The following is a 23,100-nucleotide window of genomic DNA, read 5'->3' as shown; positions in this document are numbered from 1 at the left end:
CAAGCACAACATTGCATGAAAATGCACCTTTAAATATATAACTGCATACAAAATCCAAAAGTTGGCCTATTTAAGTGTGAAATGCAACTTTTCCTTACAACTTGTAGAAAACAAGGTCAAACTGAACAATATTTTTAACACTTGCTTAATTAATAATGTTGGGTCAGGTGATATGCATTAGTGCCAGATCTAACTTATGGGGTGCGCGATGGCAATCTTTGATCTAAAGCATTATTTTATAGTGGTGGAAATGCTTGAAAGAACAGCTTTTGTCCTTCAGAATCATATGTATTTGATGTCGTTGTGAAAGGGCCATAATAAACCTTTTAACACATATTTTATAGTAAAGAGTAGAGGATAAAGCGGGCTTGTCTTTCCACTTGACCTCCCCCAGTTTGCTCTTTGAGTAGCAGTTCTTGCCTTCAAAACAGAAAGATGCCCTTTAAGATTAGAACTTTGACTTTTCATTTTTTCTAAAGAAATAGACCATTTGCTATGATTTATCTTAACATCAAAGAGAAAGCAGATCTGAGAGGCTGTATAAAATGAAGTAAGACTATGAATGCAACAAGATACGATGGATCCAGCTTAGTACCAAAAGTTCTCTTTGAGAAACGGCATGGGTATCACCTCGAGAGATACCGTATTTTTTCGCTCTATAGGACGCACCTTGTTTTAGAGGGGAGAACAAGAAAAAAATAATCTCCCCCTCTCTGCGCAGCACCCCTTCAGTGAAGCGGCAGGAGAAACGGAGCCCCTTCCATGTCTCCTCCCGCTTAGCTGAAGGGGCGCTGCGCCTTAGCTGAAGGGGCACCTACCCTTTAGCGAAAGGAATCTGAAGCCCCCGCTGCACTCCGGAGGCTTCAGGCGGCTATCTTTGAAGCCTGGAGAGCAAGAGGGGTCGGTGCACACCAACCCCCCTCTCTCTCTCCAGATAGCCTTGGGTTCCTTTCGCTTGTGGGGCTGGTGGTGGGGAAAGCTGAGCTTCCCTCCCCGCCAGCCCCGGGGACCACACATTCGCTCCCTAAGATGCACAGACATTTCCCCTTAGATTTTAAGAGGGGAAAAGTGCGTCTTATGGAGGAAAAAATACGGTAACTACAGTTCACACCAAGCTAAAATATGGTCTTTTATTTTTTATTTTTTATAAAAAAAAATTTATTGCGTTTTCATATACAAAGTCAGAAATATAAAGTACATAAAGAAAAAAGAAGGAAGCAAAAAGAAAAAAAGAAAATCCAACTTTCAGAAACATTTTTGCATTACCAACCGGACTTCCCCACGTCTCTAAAATATGGTCTTTTACACCAGCTATAACTAGGGATGCAATGTTTGTTTAATAATGGGTTTGATATCTTGATTGAGGCTGCAGTCTTATATCCACTTACCTGGTACGGAGTAAGTATCATTGAAAGGAAAACCAAGGAAAACCATGTGAATTGCACAGTAAAACAAAGTGATGAGAGATGCTTGCCCTGTGCATTATAGGAATATGCAAACCGCTGTAATCTGCAACAGAATGACCAGGTTGGTGCTGAAAGTTTTAAAGGCCAGGTTACTTCTCTTTACATCACCTACCTCTTAACTGTGCACTTCTAGAGGGGGAAAGAGAAAGTGTACGACTGGATTATTTTCCTCAGGTAACTTGGTCCTCCCTTTACATATGAAACACCAGCATAGGTCACGTCTAGGCAATCTGCTTATTCAGCATTCATCCTGATTTGCATGTCTGGAGGAAATACAACATTGCATCATGCAATTTTTATTTTATTTTATTTTATTTATTTCTTGCATTTATATTCCACCTTTCCTTCAGGGAACTCAAGGTGGCTCACAATGGTATGTTATCCTCACAAAGAACCACGTGAGGTGGGCTAGGCTGTGGCTGAACCAAGGTCACCCAGTGAGTTTCATGGCTTGAGTGGGGATTTGAACCCTTGTCTGCCAGGTCCTAATCCAACACTAACCATGGGGAGTATATTCCTATCAAAGGTTACCAGATTTCCCCGTTTCCCAGGAACAGTCCCGGATTTATAAATCAGTCCCCATACAGAAATCCATTGAAGTTGAAAAATGTCCCCAGATTCACTGAAAACAAATCTGGTAACCTTATTCCTATGGTGCAAGAAGTCTGATAGGTGGGGACGGGGGGAGAGCAGATTTGTTGTGCAGGAGTGCCAAAGCAACTTTAATGGTGAAACCTGAATGTGCTGGAATGGGATTGTATCCCACCCACAAACGGAGTCAGGGAGCAGCCAGAATTAATGCAGCTAAATAAACTGGAGTCTGTTTCCATCTTGTGGCTAGATGAAGAAAGTGCAATTTTACTCTTTCCCTAAGAACATAACCGGAGCGTGGTAAACTTGTTTTTTCCCTGTTGACAAAAGTGCAAGGGGTGGAGATATCTGAAGCTCTACATCACTAGCTGGGATGGGGCAGCTTAAGGTTTACCCCATCCTGCACTATCAACCTCCCTGCTAAGTAGTGCTGAAACCCGTCCAAAAATTTATCCATTATCCTCCCTTGCAAAAGTGCCTTCTATTTTTATTGTGCCACAGAGCACAGAAAACGCTTAAAGGAAGTCCTTCCTTCTACCTTTAAAAACATCTTTCTGCACTGTCTCTAAAAGTGTAAAAGGAACTGTGCTTAAAAAGAACAACAACGAACAGCTGCCAGGTGTTCATGGGGCAATGTCCCCACCTTCCTGTGCTCACAGGAAAGCCCAGCAGAGGATACCATGAGGTTTTTAGGAAACACATGCAGTTGGAAAGGCCCCAGAGTGCAACTTGTGCAGAGAGATGGTTTGGAGAAAGAAAGGAAGGGCTCTCACAAACACACTTCGGCTACTTTGAAAGTAAGAGAAGCATAACAGAAACTCAACACGCCACCCATCGGAATTTCACCAAAGTTTTCTATTTATTTTCTCATGGATTGATGGAGAATGGTTAAGAAAAAAATGACCTTTTCACCATATCACTACCTCAAAGCTTTTCTCACCCCTCCACCACCCGTCTCTGGAGCTTTGATTTGGTCTTGGAGTCCTCAGCATAGGAAAAAATGGCTGGACAGGAACGATGGGTATTACAACTGGGTGATATCCACTTTGTTGTTGTTGTTTAGTCGTTTAGTCGTGTCCGACTCTTCGTGACCCCATGGACCAGAGCACGCCAGGCACCTCTGTCCTCCACTACCTCCCGCAGTTTGGTCAAACTCATGCTGGTAGCTTCAAGAACACTATCCAACCATCTCGTCCTCTGTCGTCCCCTTCTCCTTGTGCCCTCCATCTTTCCCAGCATCAGTGTCTTCTCCAGGGAGTCTTCTCTTCTCATGAGGTGGCCAAAGTACTGGAGCCTCAGCTTCACGATCTGTCCTTCCAGTGAGCACTCAGGGCTGATTTCCTTAAGAATGGATGCATTTGATCTTCTTGCAGTCCATGGGACTCTCAAGAGTCTTCTCCAGCACCATAATTCAAAAGCATCAATTCTTCGGCGATCAGCCTTCTTTATGGTCCAGCTCTCACTTCCATACATCACTACTGGGAAAACCATGGCTTTAACTATACGGACCTTTGTTGGCAAGGTGACGTCTCTACTTCTCAAGATGCTGTCTAGGCCTGTCATTGCCCTTCTCCCAAGAAGCAGGCATCTTTTAATTTTGTGGCTGCTGTCACCATCTGCAGTGATCATGGAGCCCAAGAAAGTAAAATCTCTCACTGCCTCCATTTCTTCCCCTTCTATTTGCCAGGAGGTGATGGGACCAGTGGCCATGATCTTCGTTTTTTTGATGTTGAGCTTCAGACCATATTTTGCGCTCTCCTCTTTCACCCTCATTAAAAGGTTCTTTAATTCCTCCTCACTTAGGCTTCTGCTTCTCCCTAACTTCACATCCACACCTTCACATTTAAAACATGTTTAAAGCATCCGTCTCCCCCCCCCCCCAAGAATCCTCTACAACTGGGGATTGTACTGAAAAGAGAAAATAAGGAGTGCCTCAACACTATGATGCTGAAGTCTTACACTCCTGTTTCGTCTCAAGCATTTATTTAATAGGATGCAACTCATCTCAAATGCATTTCAAAAGATGCCTGCCAAGACGCTATTTATTCAGGGTTCATCGCCTACCTCACACCAATGCATTGAATGGACAATACATTCTTGTTTGGTTCTTTGTGACATTCCTTAATTATACTGCATAAGCTGCCCATCGCTCAGGAATGTAATGCATTCTTTCCAAATGACTATTTGAAAATCCAGTGCATTTCTCTGGTCATTCAAAAGGAACTAATGTATCTCAGTAGCCATTCATTGTTGTCCTAGGACATGGGTAGGCAACCTAAGGCCTGGGGGCTGGATGCGGCCCAATCGCCTTCTCAATCCAGTCCGTGGACGGTCCGGGAATCAGCATGTTTTTACATGAGTAGAATGTGTGCTTTTATTTAAAATGCATCTCTGGTTATTTGTGGGGCATAAGAATTCGTTCATTCCCCCCCCTTCAAAATATAGCCCGGCCCCTCCACAAGTCTGAGGGACAGAGGACCAGCCCCCTGCTGAAAAAGTTTGCTGACCCCTGTCCTAAGAGGATATATTTTGCTGTGACACCCGTGCAGTATAATGAAAAGTGAAAACAGCAGCGTTTTTCTACTCCTCCCCCCCTTTCTTTGGTTTGTAAAAGCTCAGAGTCTTTAAACCTTGGGTTCCTAGCTGTTGTTGGACTACAACTCCCATCATTCCTACCCGGCATGGCCAGTGGAGAGAGATTATGGGAGAAGGGCAATGACAGGCCTAGACAGCATCTTGAGAAGTAGAGACGTCACCTTGCCAACAAAGGTCCGTATAGTTAAAGCCATGGTTTTCCCAGTAGTGATGTATGGAAGTGAGAGCTGGACCATAAAGAAGGCTGATCGCCGAAGAATTGATGCTTTTGAATTATGGTGCTGGAGGAGACTCTTGAGAGTCCCATGGACTGCAAGAAGATCAAACGCATCCATTCTTAAGGAAATCAGCCCTGAGTGCTCACTGGAAGGACAGATCGTGAAGCTGAGGCTCCAGTACTTTGGCCACCTCATGAGAAGAGAAGACTCCCTGGAGAAGACCCTGATGTTGGGAAAGATGGAGAGCACAAGGAGAAGGGGGCGACAGAGGACGAGATGGTTGGATAGTGTTTTCGAGGTTACCAGCATGAGCTTGACCAAACTGCGGGAGGCAGCGGAAGACAGGAGTGCCTGGCGTGCTCTGGTCCAGGGGGTCATGAAGAGTCGGACACGACTAAATGACTAAACAACTGTATCACAGAATTGTAGAGTTGGAAGCAGTGGCGTAGCGTGGGTTGTCAGCACCCGGGGCAAGGCAAGTAATTTGCGCCCCCTAACCTGTGGATTTGCGCCCCCTAACCTGTGGGTTTGCCCTAACCCCAGATGTTGCGCCAGGTGCGGCCGGCCCCCCCTGCACCCCCCACGCTACGCCACTGGTTGGAAGGGATCCAGAGGGATCTAGTGCACCCTCTGCAACGCTGGAATCTCAACTGCAAAAGGAAGGAGAGGCGCCCCTCCTCTCGTGGGGGGTGTGTGTCTTATTCTGGAGCCCGCCTCAGGTGCCCCAAAGTCTTGGCCCGCCCCGGCGGTGACAGCTTCTCCGCCCAGTTTTGGCGCGCAATGCGCCCCTGGCCAAAGCGGGCGAGTTTCCCGCCCCCCGTTTCCATTTCCAGGCCTCCCTTTGTCTCCCTCACCAAAGCGACAAGACCGCGCCCCCTCCCCTCCCCCCCCCCCGCGCGCGCCCGTCCGCCTCCTCTCGTCACTTGGGCGCGCAACCCCCCCCCCCCATAGGAGGCGCGCCAGGCCTGGACGCCCGCAGGTTCCCTCAGGGAAAGGGCGGAGAAGAAGCGCGTCCCGGGCGCGCGCAGCGGCAGCAGCAGCTTCTCCAAGGCGGCCACGGGCTGCGCTTTGCGCCCCTGCTGCTTCCGAGCGCCTCCATTTCCAGAGGCGGCCCCGGGGGGCGCGCGGGCTCCCGCGTCGTGGCCGGACGAGGGCCGGAGGGTGCAGAGCTCGGCGGGGACCCTCTTCGGGTAAGGGCGCGCCGCTCCTCCGCCTGCGCCTCGGAGGAGGAGGCTGCGCGCGGAAGCTCCGCGGAGACGCTGCCGCTGTTTTCGGGGGCCGCCGGGGCGGGAGGCCGAGGGCGGCCCCGGCGTTGCTTGGGGCCGAGGCGCGGGCGGACGCGACTCCGCCGGGCTGGCCTTCCCTGCTGCTGCGCTTGTCCGGAGAGAAAGCCGGTCCGGCGCTGACCTTGTCATTTCTATGGCGCAGGGCGCTTTGCAAGACGGAAACGCAAAAGAGGTTTTTGAGCAGAGGGCTGAGATTCTTGCATTGGGAGGCGATGGGCTCAATGACCCTCCCCCCGGGGGGGGGGTGTCCCTTCCAACTCTGCCCTTCTATGATCCTAGTTACAGATAGGTAGCTGTGTTGGTCTGCCATAGTCAAAACAAAACAAACAAAAAAAAATCCTTCCAGTAGCACCTTAAAGACCAACTAAGTTAGTTCTTGGTATGAGCTTTCGTGTGCATGCACACTTAAGGTGCTACTGGAAGGAAAAATATTTTTTTTTCTATGATCCTGTTGAGGTTCTTGCATTGCAGAGGGTTGGACTAGATTGGCCCTCGGGGGTCTCTTCCAGCTCTACAGTTCTGATAACCAACAAGGCTGTCCCCCCTTTCAGAAGGCCTGCCCTTGAGCACGTTATTTTTTATTAATTAATTAATATTCTGTACTGCCCTTCACCGAAGATCCTAGGGAGGTTCACAACAGAAAAATTGCAAATATATAAAACAGAAACACACCAATAACCCCTCTCCCACAAAAGCATTCTTGATAACGCCTCTAACTTGTTTCCCCCCCCTTTTTTTTTACAAAAGCCCTCTGCGGGATTTTATTAAATGCCATGGTTCTTTTAAAATCTTTATTTTCTCCTGCTTTGCATCCTTCTAAATTTGCGATTGATAAGCCACAATAGTTGCATCTGTGTGAATGGTAGTGTACAGGGATCTGCTTTTTTCTGATTCTTTCATTCGTTTAGGTTTTTGTAAGAAACAAACCGAAACTAGTGTTTTCTGGTGGGTTGAAAACCACGTAGTTCACCATCTGTGTAGAGGGAGATTTAATTTCTTGGCCAAGGCAGGATCTTTTTAATAGCAATCAAAGCTCTCCAGAGACTTCAGAGAACATTGCAAAATACTATTATTGTCTGGGGACTTGGTTGTTAGTATTTAAAAGTCTGGCAGTCGGTGGGTATTAACAAAAGGCAGGGTTGGCATTGTGTTATGAAAACTAGCTGTCTCCATCTTTACCCACACAGAGTTATGGCAGCCATTCATGTGCTAACATTCCCCCCCCCCCCGCCCCCAATAATGCCAGAACAGTTATAGGCTTTCCTGTTACTATTCAACACTTTTTCCACTTAAAGTTAAGGGCAAAACTTACTGACAGCAGTGTCTGTTAGGATTGTAAAGTTTGGGTCCCGATTTTAGTGCTTGGTGGTTAAATTCTGTACTTTTGACTGCTGAAATAAGCAGCCCTTTGGAAACACAAAATAGGAGATCATTGCATCAAAGCCTCTGAAGTTCAGGAGAATTAACTGGCATTTATTAAGAGTAGTCTTAAATTTCGACTAGGCAGTGTGTTAAATGCATGCCCATAAGAGCAATTGGAACCCAGCCATTGTGTGCAAAGTGTAAGGCAGGCAAGCACAAACCGTTGGCAGGGGAAACGCGACCTGCTTCCTGTTGCCTCCTTCAAGTATGTGTGCGTGTGGGTGCTTGCGGCTCTGGATACTCAGAGAGCTGTGTTGTTGACAGACTGTCCTTCATTTTCATGGGTTTGCTTCCCTGTGGCGTTGGGAACCCTAAAACCCCGAATCCACATTGTTTTTGCTTGTCCCTCTTCTGCTGTATGCCTGCCTGTTGCTGGCCTCAAAGATGGGAAGAGTGAGCGTACTCAATTGAACAGGTCTTATAACCACAAGGAGCTAAATAATAATAGTAAATCCTAAGAAGACTCTGGAAGGACACTTGGATTTTTAAAAAAAAATGTACAGTGTCAGGTGGTAAAAATAGACAAAAAGTAGTAGAAGGAAATGCCAAAGACCTTTGCCATAACCAGAGCCGTAGCTATGGGGGGCTAGTTGGGGTTTTTGCCCTGGGTGAAAGCTCCAGAGGGGTGCCATCAGGGCCATCTTAAGCATATCCGGTGCCGTGGTGCAAAGCTCCCTCCGGTGGCCCCCCCCCCCGGTTTCCCAGAGTTTTTTAGGGAGGATGGTGGGGCTGGAGGAGGCGGGCAGTGGCTGGAGGGTTGCTCCTCTGGTGGGGAAGAGGCAGAGGCTGGACACGGCGCCTCCCGGCTCAGCTGGACGCTTCGTGCCGTGGTGGCCACGGCAGACGGAGGTTCTGGGAGTGGCGCTGCTTCGGCATGGCCTGGCGGAGGCTGCAAGGGTGGCGAGCTGATGCCGGGTGGCACCACGTCCAGCCTCCGCCTCTTCCCTGGCGCCCTCCAGAACTTGGCGCCCTGGTGCCCCGCGCCACTAGCCTCTATGGGTAAGACCACCCTGAGTGCCACTGAGGCTTTCAGCGCGTGTGTGTGTACGTGTTCGCAAATGCGTGTGGGCAAAGTGTCAAACTGGGTTCTTGACCCGCCTAGTTTCACCGCTGCCATAACAGACAAGTGACGAAAATTGGAACTGTGGGTCGTGCAGTGATACGATTTGCAGAAGGTTTGGGACAGTTATTTGAGGAATTTGCTGGCACAAGATGTGATCCTGGGTAGCTTTAAATGGGGATTTGAGAAATTCGCGGAGTGGAAGGCTCAGTGGCTGCTGCTTGTGGTGCCTATATGCAGTTTCCAGGTTCAGAGGCTGCAAGGACGGAAAATGATAGTTGCTTTCACATACTGCTTATGGGCCTTTTGGGTGCACCTGGTTGGGCTCAGTGAGCCTTTTTGTCTGATCTAGCAAGGCTGCTGTGCATGACGTGAAATGCTTAACTAAAACCCAGCTCTTGTGCTCCAGTGCAGCTGTGCTGAACACAAGGGGATGAATAGAAAAGAGTAGCTTTGCTAAAATCCATGCTCAGGCAAGATTTTGCTATTCTGGGTGCACCTGAATTTGAGTGGCTTGCAAGCCATCTCATGGTACCTGTAACAAGAGGGACGATGGAGGTGAATGGCTAAAAACCCCTCACAGACCAGAACAATGGTTTATAGTGTAAACCTGTTCATGTATTATTTTGCTGTGTTATTAGAATTGGGCCCTTGATCCGTACGGCTTGGGCTGAGTCTCATGAAAGTTTTGTGATGGATCCTCTCAGTTACTTCATCTTTCTTTTGTTTGCATGTTGAGTTGACCTGCCCTTAAAGGAGCAGTAGCTTACTAGTCTCTGGTGGTTTTTTCTTTCTCTTGGGACCGAACAGTGTGCTTGTTATGCATGCCCTGTAAAATTGATGAAGCATTTAATTTGCCTCTTTCGTGCTCTGCAGTGCTTTCCCATTGCTTAGTGATATCAACAAACTGCTTCATCTATAGTACCCCTGGTAAAGCGCTCTCTCTTTTCTGAAAGCTTCATTTGCTCCCATGAAGAACCTGCTACATACTGGGAACCTTGAGGGCACCTTCTCTCTTGTGGAGCAGCAGACCAGAGAGATGCAGAGCTGTGGCCAGGACAGAATTAGGCAGTCAGTGGACAAGGCTGGAGGTGGACCTAATGGTGGCATCCCAAAAATGGCATCTGAAAGAGGCCTCAAGGAATGGAAGGCTGCGTTTGTCCTTTCTCACAATCTCTGCCCTTTTTTTGCAGTTGGAAGAATTCAAAAACCAATGAGGCCGAGATTTATCTGCTTCAAGTAGAGGTAACATAAAGGGTTTCCCCTCTTCTAGATGTTCAGGACTAACTCTGAAGTTATTTCTTACGTGACACAGGCAACTTTTTTCATTTTAAACAATGCCTCTTGTTAGTACAGGGGTCAGCAAACTTTTTTTTGGAGGGGGCTGGTTCACCGTTCCCCAGACCTAGTGGCGGGCCAGACTGCGCGCACGAGAGCGCACATGGCGCAGGGGGCTTCTCTCTCCCCCCCAGCCCCTCCCCTCCCCCTGCCTACCTCCTTCGTCGCTCTGCCTGCGATTGGGCGCTGGCGGCACCTCTCCTTTTCAGGCCAACTTTCCCAGGCGCGAGGCCAGCAGGTGCGCCAAGCTCCAGCCCACAGCACGGCCATGGGGAGAGGCCCGTGGGTAGGCGGCGAGGCTTCCTATCAAAGCCCAGCTCCCTTCCTCCGCAGGGCAGGGAGAAGCCAGGAAGAGGGAGGGAGGAGAAATTGCCAAAAAATGGCTCTCGAAAAAGATTGGAAAAAAATGGTGATCGTGCTGACCCAAGCGGCGATTGCAGAACTGTTCACGGGCCGGATCCAGAGGGCAATTGGGCTGGATCCGGTCCATGGGCCTTAGTTTGCCGACAAAGTAGCATGGTACTCTAATTAGGATGAACTGAAAAGTCACAGAGTAGCAGCGTGGTACCAGTTTTCTTCTTTAAACAGCTGCTGCCTGTTGCTGATACTCGGATCTAGCCAAATAACCATCTTATTGATGTTAACAGGGCCATTGATCCATCCAGTTAGGCATCACAGTGATGATGATATAGCGTCATGCAACTCTTTACATTTGGCTGTTTGTGATGATGTCACTAAGGGCAAATGAAGCTCTCTCACTGGCCTCACTCTTTGCTGGCATCGAAGTGTGTGTATTTGGGTTCCTACGCTCTCTTTGGGTTCCTACGCTCTCCTCTTTCACCCTCAATAAAAGGTTCTTTAATTCCTCCTCACTTTCTGCCATCAAGGTAGTTGGGGGCATAAAGTGAGAAAACGATATTGTTACTGGGTTCCTTGGGTGGTCCTGGTGATCTGCACCAGTGCCTGCTCTGTGGTAATTTGTTAGTTCCTGAATCCAGTAGGAAGCCCATAATAATAAATAGGATGCATATTGTATCATTTTTTAAGCGTAACCTAAGAAATCAAATATTTTACCCATGGCTCTTTATTAAAAGCTCATTGACTGTTAAATAGATGGTCGTGATTCACTTCCAGGAAATTTGTGTGTGTAACACTTTTCTGCAATTCAGGAATCTCAAGCATCCATGACAGCTGTTTCTCCAACCTCTGCTTAAAACCTTCCTTGGAAGGAGAGTCCACCACTTTCTGAGAGAGACTGCTCTACTGTTGAACAGCTTTTACTGTCAGAAAGTTCTTCCTGATATTTAGTCGGAATCTCCTTCCTTGTAACTTGAAGCCATTGGTTTGGATCCTAGAATCTGGAGCAAGAGAAAACAAGCTTGCGCCATCTTCCTATTGACAGCCCTTTGTTTATTTGAAGATGGCTGTCATGTTTCCTCAGTCTCCTCTTATTCTTGTGTTTGTTTTTTTAAATAACATTTTTACTTGCTTCCTGCAAGTAGGTCCCATTGAAAACAGTATGACCAGCTTACAAATGAATATGCATGGGATTGTAGATATCCAGAACAATCCTAGGGATGCTTTCTTGGACGGCTAATTGGAGCTTACTTGCAAATTAGCATGCATAGGCTTGCAGCCTCTGTGTTAGATGGGAGTTCTTAAATAATTCAGTTGCATCTCTTGTTTATTTCAGGTTAAAAGACTCACATTTGAGGCACTGAAGGAAAAGAAACCTGCTTTATAGATGGCCTTGGAGGTAGAAAAATCTCCTTTTGAGGCATCGTTGAGTGCGAAGGCCAAATGCTATGGGAGGTGGAACTACCGAGAACTCGAGATGGACCACTCTGAACTAGTTAGCAAGGTTTACCAGCCTTCAGCTGTGGAAGAAGAAGAGCCTTTGCCCAAAGAAACAGGGGTTGGAGAGCTCAAGGCCATAGAGAAAGCTGGTCATACATTTCCTGGCATTTCCTGGAGAACTGAAAAATGTGATAAGATGTCTTCAACGGCTTCTAACAAGTTTTGCAAGATGAAAGCAAAAGTAAAGTATGTGGAGAGACGGCCGCTCATCAGTGGGACCACTTTTGGTAGTGAGGTAGCTCCCAGTTTTAGCAGAGGTGGTCTGTTTCCAGAAGAACAACAACAGGTGAGCATATTTAGGGATTCATACTTGCACAATGCTTCCAAGAAAAATGCTAAGGAGACTGGATTCTCACAGTCGAAGAGTGAATGATCATAGTGCAGAAATCATTTTTTATTTCCTTTTATACATCTCTTTCCATTGGCACATGTAACATGGTGGATAAGCAGTTTGGAAGAAACTTTAGGAGTTACCTGAATTAGAAACCAGAGCAAATACCTTGCAGCCTTTGACTGCCGTTCTGATTTAGTCACACTTCTGCCTCTTCCTTTAAAATTGTTTTTATTGAACGTTGGTCAGGCTGGGTCTGAATGCAGGTGAGGAGGGATGATCAGTGAGAAGGATAACAGATTGCTACCCAATGTTAGGCACACTTAATTGGGAGTAAGCCTCATTGAACACCGTGGGGCTTTTGAGAAAATGCACATAGGGTTGTGCTGTGAATTTGCGTATTTTAGAGTTTCAGATTTATGGTATTTGCTACTATGGTAATATTGCAAGTGAGGGTGGGGAGGAAGAATGATGGACCCGCTTCCCTGAATTCAGGATTGGGCAGCATTATGGACTTTTCTGAAAACCTATCCAAATGGTGCACGAGATAGATCTAGTTTGTTGGCTTAAATACGGGTAAAAACTGCCTGGGCAACCGGAACATAAATAGCCCATGAGAGTGAGTGAATTTGCTTGAATGTAATTGGTCCGGGTCTTTCTATTTGGGGGGGGGGTGTTTTGAGATTCCCAAATACATAAGTAATTAGTGTCATTCTTGTGATGACCCTTCCAATTCTGCAGTTCTATGTCATGGGTAGGCAAACTAAGGCCCAGGGGCCGGATCTGGCCCAATCGCCTTCTAAATCCGGCCTGCAGACGGTCTGGGAATCAGCGTGTTTTTACATGAGTAGAATGTGTCCTTTTATTTAAAATGAGTCTCTGGGTTATTTGTGGGGCATAGGAATTCATTCATTCCCCCCCCCCCAAAAAAATATAGTCCAGCCCCCCACAAGGTCTGAAGGACAGTGGACCGGCCCCGTGCTGAAAAAGCTTGCTGACCCCTGATGTCATTTCCATCAGAATGCTGGTTTTCATTCCTCCAGCCTTCAAATTAATCCAGGTTCACTTATTTCTGGGGGGAAAGCCATTGAGCTTAAAAGAAAAGAAAGAAAAAAACAATTGTCAACAGCCTCCTTGCTAATTAAACCCCCACCTATATTAGAATATTCTTTCTTTGTAAATAAAAAAAAAGCCTGCCTTTCTTGCCTGACCTCTTTTTTAAAAATGACTTGCACAGGTGACCTCAGCAGAAGACTCGGATTCTGCAGAGCCTCTTCAGGGGTTGCTGGAAATCACAACCAAAGCTATGGACTCAACATTTTACAGCCCTCCCACCAAACCCCTCTACAGCCTTGATGCCGATGGGAGGAGCCAGGTGACAGTTGCGCCTTATTCATCCACTCCCAAACACCTGCGAGGTAAAATAAACCACCGTTTTGATGCTGTGACACCTGCGTTCCCTCGGACTAGCTTCACCTTACAGCCTTCAGAAGACTCTGGTTTTGATCAGCAGGGGATGGCGAGATCAAAGAGCTTTTGGGGGGCCGGGGCTCTTTCGTTGTCCCCTGAAACATCTACTCCCTGGCAGCTGCCTAGTCTCCCTGACCCTTCAGGAAACCACATGCTGGGCGCACCCGGGCACATAGCTTTGGATAGCTCCCCCACAGTGGGTCACATGAGAAAGATGTCCTCCTTCCAGGCGGACTACTGGGCGTGTGCCATACCCGATTGCTTGCCCCCATCGCCAGACCGCCAGTCGCCCCATTGGGACCCTAATAAAGAATATGAGGACTTGCTTGATTACACCTATCCTTTGAGGCCGAAGCACAAGCTTGCAAAGAAACCCAGAGAGTCTTCCGTCCACGATTCTGGGGTTGACCTCAATAGCCTTTCCATTTCTCCCGAAAGTACCTTGAAGTCCATGAACCTGCAAGGACAGGAACTCCTGGCTGCAGAGATCCCACACTCCGAGGGCTTTCCAACCCCTTTATTGGAAAAGTCACAATGCCCCCTTCCAGTTTCTCACTACAGACTCTCACCTGTTGGGAAAGTGTCCTTTTCTGATGGTGTTCCCTCTCCTGGGAGAAGTCGCATCTCTGGGGAGATGGTGCATGGCTTGTCTCCTATGTGCCCTCGACCAGCTCCATTTGATTCATGCAACTTGGATGAAAGACGCTGGGACACAAGGGCTGGCTGCCTTACAAAGAGAGATGCTGTCAGTAGCAGCTTCATCCGCTCCACAAGGGTGCTGCCTTTACGAAACGGGAGTTCCAGTGATGAAGAGTATCTCTCCTTACCACCCAGGCTCAAGGAGTTAGAGACCTTGGCTCAGCAGCTGACTGAGCTTTCACTGATCATAAGGAACCCTGAACATTTTGCATATGCCGATGGGACTGGAGAGCAGCTTCCACTGGAGGCTCAGGGAGATGGTGGAGCCAGCAAGAGTCAGTGGGAAACAGATGGTGATTCTTGTCATACGTGTAGCTTCCACGAACACATTGAAGAAGACCTTCTGAGCAGCCAAAGCTGCCAAGACCAGGAGGGGTTGCCAGGAGAGGCTGCTAGTAGCATTGACTTGCTCAAAACAAGATTCCTCGAGAGCAGAGGTCATCATGTCGAGCAAGAGACTAACCGTTGCAGAGACTCCCTTGCACTGCATATAAAGGTAAATAAAACAAAAAAATCCAGACCTGAACAGCAAAATGCCAGTTGTGTCATATGATCCTTAGATTTGAAAGTGGCCAAAGTGAGTGTGCGAGTTTGAAGGGCTGAAAGACCTGAAGGCCTGGCTGCTTGTCCCTGTGTAGACCTGTATTATCACTTATATCATAATAACAATTTATTATTTACCCCGTCCATCTGGCTGGGTTTCCCCAGCCACTCTAGGCGGCTTCCAACAAAATATTAAAATACAATAGTAAGTCAAACATTAGAAGCTTCCCTAAACAGGGCTGCCTTCAGATGTCTTCTAAAAGTCTGGTAGTTATTTTTCTCTTTGACATCTGGTGGGAGGGCATTCCACAAGGAGGGTGCCACTACCGAGAAGGCCCTCTGCCTTGTTCCCTGTAACTTGGCTTCTCACAGCGAGGGAACCACCAGAAGGCCCTCGGAGCTGGACCTCAGTGTCCGGGCAGAACGATGGAGGTGGAGACGCTCCTTCAGGTATACTGGACTGAGGCCATTTAGGGCTTTAAAGGTCAGCACCAACACTTTGAATTGTGCTCGGAAACGTACTGGGAGCCAATGTAGGTCTTTCAAGACCGGTGTTATGTGGTCTCGGTGGCCGCCCCCAGTCACCAGTCTAGCTGCCAGATTCCGGATTAGTTGTAGTTTCCGGGTCACCTTCAAAGCCCCACGCAGAGCGCATTGCAGTTAGGTCATCTGGGGCAAGTTTATGTATAGCACAACCTACATACAGTGGTGCCTCGCAAGACAAAATTAATCCATTCCGCGAGTCTCTTTGTCTTGCGGTTTTTTCGTCTTGCGAAGCACGGCTATTAGCGGCTTAGCGGCTATTAACGGCTTAGCGGCTTTAAGAAAAAGGAAACAAACTCGCAAGAACTCGCAAGACCATAGGGAAATTCGTCTTGCGGAATGACTCAAAAAACGGAAAACCCTTTCGTCTAGCGAGTTTTTCGTCTTGCGAGGCATTCGTCTTGCAGGGCACCACTGTAATGTCATAGGGCAGGGACCTGAAAACAGGCATTTTCTGCTCCTTCACCTTGCCTGTCTCTGTACCATTTGTGAAGCAGCAGCCACCAGTATTGTATTTAGTGATAATTCTGGAAGTGTCCCTTCTAACACTACAATTCTATGGTTCTATGATATTTGAGGCGGGTATCATACTGCTGTATATTTTGCTCTAGGAGGCTAAGTTAGGTCAGAATCAAGAATACACTTCCAGAATTAATACTGAATACATTACTTCTGGTAATTGAGCCACTGTAGTCACTTGAGGGTTGTGAAAATTTGTGTCCCAGGCTTTTTGGACTTGTCTAGTTTTCCGCTCTCCCACCCCACTACTGCTTCTAACCTGGGAACTGAAAACCCCCCCAAACAGTTTTACAGTTAAGCCTATAAAACTGAATTTTACTATGTCTTACGCATATAATGGGTGCCTTTGTTCTGATTCATCCAAGTAGATATTTTGCTGTCAACTAGAAGAGCTCATTTGTTGGCTCCACAAAGTAGCAGAAGTTACAGACAACTGGATTCCTCCCAAGCCAGATGTTGGAAGTGTCAAGGCAGCATTACAAAGCTACCTGGTAATTCCTTCCCCCATTTTTCCTCCTTAACTGTGGGTTTGAGTAGCTCTGAGGTCACTGGGCTTCATTATGTAGGAGCAATTGACTGCTGAAAAGAGGCCCAATTCAAATCAGATAATCCCTTAAGCAGACCCCTGTGAGAAATAAGAAAAGGCTGCAGCCCCACTGTGGCTATCAGTTTGGAAGAATGCCTATTGTAGAAAGCTCTTAGTCCACATCATGAAACACTGGTCTCCCCCCCCCCCCCAATGTATAAATCAGTGGAATACGGTATTGGGAAAATGTATATTCTCGCCATGTGCTCACCCTCCTAGGAGAGTTCTGCTGTTCTTGGTGTACAGTTGGTAGTAACCGGAGGGCAGATAGGCTAAGAGCAGCCTTTTTCAGCCGTGGGCCGGTCCACCATCCCTCAGACCATGTGGTGGGCCGGACTATATATTTTTTTTGGGGGGGGGGATGAACGAATTCCTATGCCCCACAAATAACCCAGAGATACATTTTAAATAAAAGCACACATTCTACTCATCTAAAAACACTAGGCAGGCCCCACAAATAACACAGAGAAGCATTTTAAATAAAAGGACACATTCTACTCATGTCAAAACACACTGATTCCTGTACCGTCCATGGGCAGGATTGAGAAGGTGATTGGGCCGCATCCGGCCCCCGGGCCTTAGGTTGCCTACCCCTGGCTAAGAGCATTGTGATCCTTGTTCCATCAGGGCAGCTCACACAACTGATATTCCTGTGCCCTCCTTGCCGTGCCACCCCTGACAGCTGTAACCCTGTACAGAGATTCAGAGGGCCCTCCTGAACAGTCGAGGCTGCATTGCACAGGGCTGCAGTACAAAGGGGGAAATTGCCTAGAATCTGGCAGAGGGATCTTTCAGCAGTGGGAGCTTCTGCTGTCAGACGACCCGTCCTCTCAATTTTAGCTGACTTCCCCTCCTATTTTGCACTGCAGAACTGTACACCACAGCCTCTGCTGTTTCGGGGTGCCCCATTGTCTCCATAGATAGGTTTTTTTGTTATTGTTTTTTTAAAGTACAACAGCTGCAGGCAGAGGAGGGAAAGAAAAATGGGATACACAGGCTGTCTTCTCACACCGTTGGATCCAACCTATAACTTTTAAATACATTTTGCGGAACCTATGTGCCCACTTGTGGGTAATGAGTAATTTTTCTTTAGAAAGGTAAATGTAAAGGACCCCTGACAGTTAAGTCCAGTCGTGGATGACTGGGGTTGTGGCACTCATCTCGTTTTACTGGCCGAGGGAACTGGTGTACAGCTTCCGGGTCATGTGGCCAGCATGACTAAGCTGCTTCTGGTGAACCAGAGCAACACACGGAAACGCCGTTTACCTTCCTGCCAGAGTGGTACCTATTTATCTACTTGCACTTTGACGTGCTTTCAAACTGCTAGGTTGGCAGGAGCAGGGACCAAGCAACGGGAGCTCACTCCATCGCGGGGATTCGAACCGCCAACCTTCTGATACCCAAGGCTCAGTAGTTTACACCACAGCGCCACCTGCGTCCCTAATTTTTCTTTACTCATTAATTGATTTTTAATGCTTTGGCTTTGAATATTGTTGCTCATGACATCCATCACATTTCTATGCAGGAGTTCAAAAAGGATTTAGCTGACCACCAGACACTGACTGAAAATGTCTTGCAAGATGGAGATAGGCTTCTCAAATGCATGGTATCAGATTCACCAGGTGAGGGGAGAGACAACTATAAGGGGGGAACAGAACCAGAATACGGTGTGGGGGAGGACAGGGGGACTGCAGGCCACCAGATCAGACCTTGTAATATTTTTCTGAAACTCCTCCACCTTCTCCCACAGTGTTTTCAACGTTCTAAGCTTTCAAGATATTTGGCATGAATCCTGCCAAATATAGTTTTCAAGTCTCATCTGTTTAAACAGAGCAAACTTAAGCACATATTTGATGTTCTCATAGAAAGCTGTAGGATTTCAGAATGCTTTATTTTTGCTGAAATATGCCCAGTGTTACCTTCTTTTTACTATATAAAGGCTGAAAAACTAGAAAGCACTGTGGCTGAGCTGTGACCTGAGCACGTGTGTGTTCGCTAATAGAAAATGGAGCTTTGGGGTAGTGCTTTTTGGTGAATCCTTGTTAGTTTCATCCATTAGAAAGCTGCTATAACTTGTACAGCACCATCTCTCTATTCCAAGCATGCACCATAATCTACTCTTCTTTCTCTTATCCTCTAGTTATTTATTGCAAGCAAATCAGAACGCTTAATGCCTCTTCTTGTGGTCATTTCTAACAGTGTTATTTACCCAAAATTATTAAGGAGAAACATCACATAATCCGGATCTTAAATTTGTATTAACCCTTGCTTCTAGTTTTACAGAACATCCTCGGCTTGATCGCCAAACAATCTGACAGGCTTGAAAGCCATGCTGAACGCTTGTATGAGACTCTCCTAGCAGCTATGGACACGCTTGGCGATGGCTTGATAAAGAATTGTGATGCTCAGCAAACGGCTGCCCAGGCAGAGTCGTCAAGGTGGGTAAGCGGAAGAGAAGATGTGAGGGTGGACGTTAATGAATGTGTTCTTGTGTGCTGGCAAGTAAGGAAGCAGACAGAGCTTTCACCAAGCTTGCCTGGCTCCAAGGGCGTTTGAAGTTCCTTAAATACTAAACTTGCACCCTCTCATGAATTGACGCTCATCTTGAGCTTTTCGTAGGGACACAGGTGGTGCTGTGGGTTAAACCACAGAGCCTAGGACTTGCCAATCAGAAGGTCAGTGCAAGTAGATAAATAGGTACCGCTCCGGCGGGAAGGTAAACGGCGTTTCCGTGCGCTGCTCTGGTTTGCCAGAAGCGGCTTAGTCCTGCTGGCCAAATGACCCGGAAGCTGTACGCCGGCTCCCTCGGCCAGTAAAGCGAGATGAGCGCCGCAACTCCAGAGTCGGTCACGACTGGACCTAATGGTCAGGGGTCTCTTTACCTTTACTTTTACTTAGGCAGATGCTCCCAGTTTTCCTGGGGCGGATATAAGGGTATAAACGCTTTAAGAAAATGTCCTCATGGTTATAATGAATTAAGGTGGAAAGGGTGGTCTGCAGGGGCAGCCCGGGATATTTTGCCACTGTAGGCAAAAGTCCCCTTCCCCCCCAGAACCAGGCCCCCTGCCTGCCCCCACTGTCACACCCCTGCAGGTTGTCCTTTGGTTCTTATGACTGGGAAAGACTCCTTCCTGCCAGCTGGTCTCAACTGGGCTGGGTGAGCCAATGATCTGATTCTGTGCAAAGCAGTTTTCTCTGCTCCTAATGGGAAATTTGGATCCAAGGTCTAGCACTTTGCACCTGAAGGGACCTCCATTGGCTCTTTTATTCCTCTTTTTGTCCCTGCTCTTTGTGGATAGAGCGGCTTCATTAAATAAGGGACAGGGCTTCTGCACTGTTAATAGCTGCCAAGAAGAGTGAATTTGCATGACTATCTGCATCTCTTGAAACTACCTCTTCTACACAACAATTAAAGGTTCAGGAGCCTTTGTTCTTTTTTAACCTGCCATCTTTAGGTGAATCATTAAGGCTGCAATCCTGTACCCAGTTTCCGCAGAGTCAGCCCCACTGAATTTAGCGGGACTTACATTGATCAGAGGGACGTGGGTGGCGCTGTGGGTTAAACCAGAGAGCCTAGCACTTGCCCATCAGAAGGTCAGTGGTTCGAATCCCCACAACGGGGTGAGCTCCCATTGCTTGAAAGCATATCAAAGTGCAAGTAGATAAATAGGTACTACTCCGGCGGGAAGGTAAACGGCGTTTCTGTGTGCTGCTCTGGTTTGCCAGAAGCGGCTTAGTCATGCTGGCCACATGACCCGGAAGCTGTACGCCGGCTCCCTCGGGCAATAAAGCAAGATGAGCGCCGCAACCCCAGAGTCGGTTACGACTGGACCTAATGGTCAGGGGTCCCTTTACCTTACTTTGATCAGACATGATACCGAACAGCACTGTAAAGGAGTTCAGCTGCCTCTGTGCTAAAGGGTATAAGGATCCCATCCTTCAACGAGAGCACACACTTTCTAGTTTTGTTGCTCCTTGCTTTCAGCCAGTGGTTTAATTTAAACTATCATAGCAATCATAGTCACTAATAGTAAAATGCAGAAAACAATTGGGAAATCAAGCCTGCATTGTCTGAATAGCACCTTCCTGGCCATTGGCTTTTAAAAAGATTTATTACGGGTTGAAAGTGGCAGTATTAACAGTGGCCTTCTAGAAATGTAGAGCTTAGGTTGAAGTTTATCTGTACCTGTAAGGTAAAGGGACCCCTGACCATTAGGTCCAGTCGTGACCGACTCTGGGGTTGCAGCGCTCATCTCGCTTTATTGGCCCGCTTTATTGGCCGGTGTACAGCTTCTGGGTCATGTGGCCAGCATGACTAAGCCGCTTCTGGCGAACCAGAGCAGCGCACGGAAACGCCGTTTACCTTCCCACCGGAGCGGTACCTATTTATCTACTTGCACTTTGACGTGCTTTCGAACTGCTAGGTTGGCAGGAGCAGGGACTGAGCAACGGGAGCCATGTAACTTAAGAGGGCTACTTTGTAATGGGATACAGAACTGAGGCATCATCATCATCATCATTTATTCCCCACCCATCTGCCCGAGTTTCCCAGCCGTTCTGGGTTTCTCCAGCCACTTTATGTCCTGAGGAACTTTTGGTTGCAAATAAAAACATACTAATCCCCCCCCCCAATTATTTTAAGTTATTTAAATCCCATAGAGCAAATGAATGCTTGGTACCATGGGCAATTTTCAGTGTGTAGTCTAAAGGCATTTGACGCAGCAACCTTGCTGAAGTGAAGCAGGTCTGCTCATCCTAAGTGTATTTAGTTTGAAGTCCACAATGGAAAAAAGACAGGACGCATTTGTTAACTTGCAGATTACTTTATTTCAGATAATGCCTCTGTGTGGAATTTGACAGGCCTTCTTTCCCTGAATGAAAGAGCTGCTTCAATAAGGAGTTCGAGGAAATATTAAAGTGCTCTCGACAGTGTGCTTGAAGCCTGGAAGCTGTATGTGACCTCTTGCAGCGTCACCAAGATTTGTTTCCAAGTTCAGGTGTTACAGCAACTGGCTCCATCTCTGGCACCCGTTGGGAGTATGCTGGATACAGCGTCCACAGATGTTGGTGTGGTCATTGACTGGTGTGATGAACGGCCTCTAAAGTTGGATGCCCTTTTTATCGTTATCGTTGTTCAAGTGAACAATTAGAAGTCTCCAGTGCCTGGTTCTTTAATTTACTTTGGTTTTCCTTCGAAATATGGTTCGTTTGTTTACATGTAATTTCTATGGAAGACTACATTTCAAATAAAAGAATTTTATCACCATATATATTAAAGAAAGCACTGGCAATGTGTGATTTCAGTACACATGCCATCTCCCTGTCACACAGTGATCTCTAAGAAGACATGGATAACTTCACCTGATGCTTTTTAAAGGAATAGTGCCATGGCTGGTTTGTTCTTTGGTTAATCATTGGTAGAGGTTCTCTAGCAAACTGCTGTTTAAGAGCTGCTGATTTTCTTTGGAGTACAGAGAACTTATCCTTATAGCTCTTTTGAAGAATTGCTATGTGGTTTGCTAATGGCCTCATTTCATAAGAGGAATGAGACTGCAGGCCTCTGCTGCCTCCTAGTATTTGCTTCCATTTTCAGCTACAGTATAGTTAAGCCTAAGCAGGGAAGTGCAGTTTTGCCAAACTCTGGATTATGCTTTGAAGTTGCCCTGTTAAAACTAAACCTGGTTTGTTTCAGTCTGGAAACTAATTGTAGTTTAAAACAGTAGCTGTGCCCGTAGATGAGTGCCCAAATCCAAGACTTGTTCCCATAGTTTAGTACTGTGTATGATCTTATTCGATGAGGTAAACAGTTTTGCTACTGAAGTTGAGTTTAAGAATCCTTACTGCCAAACCTCTAAATAAGAATTTTGAATATTTAAAATACATCCCCCCAAATTGGATAACTGGCTGCTCATGCACATTTGGCTAAAGCAAGGCTGCATATTTTTTTTCCCATCGTAGCAAGACTCACTGCATAAGCTATCCATGCAAAATCAAACAACCTGTTTTTCAGTAACTAGTTTGCTCAACACATGTGCCAAAAAATAGAGATTCCAAACCAGTTTATTTCTGGTTTGCAGGAAAACATTGGGTTGAGTAAACCAGTTTGTATCTTAAATGCAGTACCTGTGCCTTTCCTCGTATTTGCTTCTCTCCTCAATCATGGGGAATAAAATGAACACAAAATGAGACCAAGGCCCTAAATAGGCTGTATGAATTGAACATTTTTCTGCTGTTTTCAACTATGCCACTTCAATTACCGCTACGGTGATAGCTGTTGTGAGTAGTTTAATCTTCGCCTATTTTCTAACCTAGATCCTAGCTGCATCATTGCAGCTTTAAAATAATGTGCTTTTTAGAGGCTTCCCATTCAACTCCTGCTATAATGCTCTTCAGCAAGACAGGTAGTTTTAGTTGTCTGATACCACTGTTCTGAAGGTGACATGATAGAAGGCACCCACATTTAGCAATTGGAACCTTTAAACTGAATGATCCCAGTATGATGAACTGTGGCTGTTGTGAACTCAACTTTACAAGAGCCCAGTGCAAAAGAGATTTGCTTACAAAGAACCGTCTCAG

General features: G+C 46.8%; 1 protein-coding gene across 5 annotated transcripts; it reads left to right on the top strand.

The window, feature by feature from the left end:
- The first annotated feature begins 5,813 nt into the window (after window positions 1-5,813).
- CEP68 (centrosomal protein 68) lies at window positions 5,814-21,792 on the top strand. 5 transcript variants are annotated; one of them, XM_028722029.2, is made up of 7 exons: window positions 5,816-6,060; window positions 11,670-12,119; window positions 13,402-14,829; window positions 16,307-16,429; window positions 18,050-18,146; window positions 18,800-18,962; window positions 21,358-21,792. In XM_028722029.2, the coding sequence occupies exons 2-7, from the start codon at window positions 11,721-11,723 to the stop codon at window positions 21,359-21,361; spliced, it is 2,214 nt and encodes a 737-aa protein (XP_028577862.2). In that variant the 5' UTR covers window positions 5,816-6,060; window positions 11,670-11,720; the 3' UTR covers window positions 21,362-21,792. The 5 variants fall into 5 exon arrangements, with proteins under 5 accessions (XP_028577863.2, XP_077782654.1, XP_028577864.2 ...); XM_028722030.2 differs by lacking the exon at window positions 16,307-16,429 and having other exon boundaries at window positions 5,814-6,060; XM_077926528.1 differs by lacking the exon at window positions 21,358-21,792 and having other exon boundaries at window positions 5,814-6,060; window positions 18,800-19,246.
- Window positions 21,793-23,100: the final 1,308 nt, after the last annotated feature.

Source organism: Podarcis muralis, chromosome 3, assembly GCF_964188315.1.
Source record: "Podarcis muralis chromosome 3, rPodMur119.hap1.1, whole genome shotgun sequence".
Classification (NCBI taxonomy): Eukaryota; Metazoa; Chordata; class Lepidosauria; order Squamata; family Lacertidae; genus Podarcis; species Podarcis muralis.
This window is presented reverse-complemented; position numbering and strand designations above follow the sequence as displayed.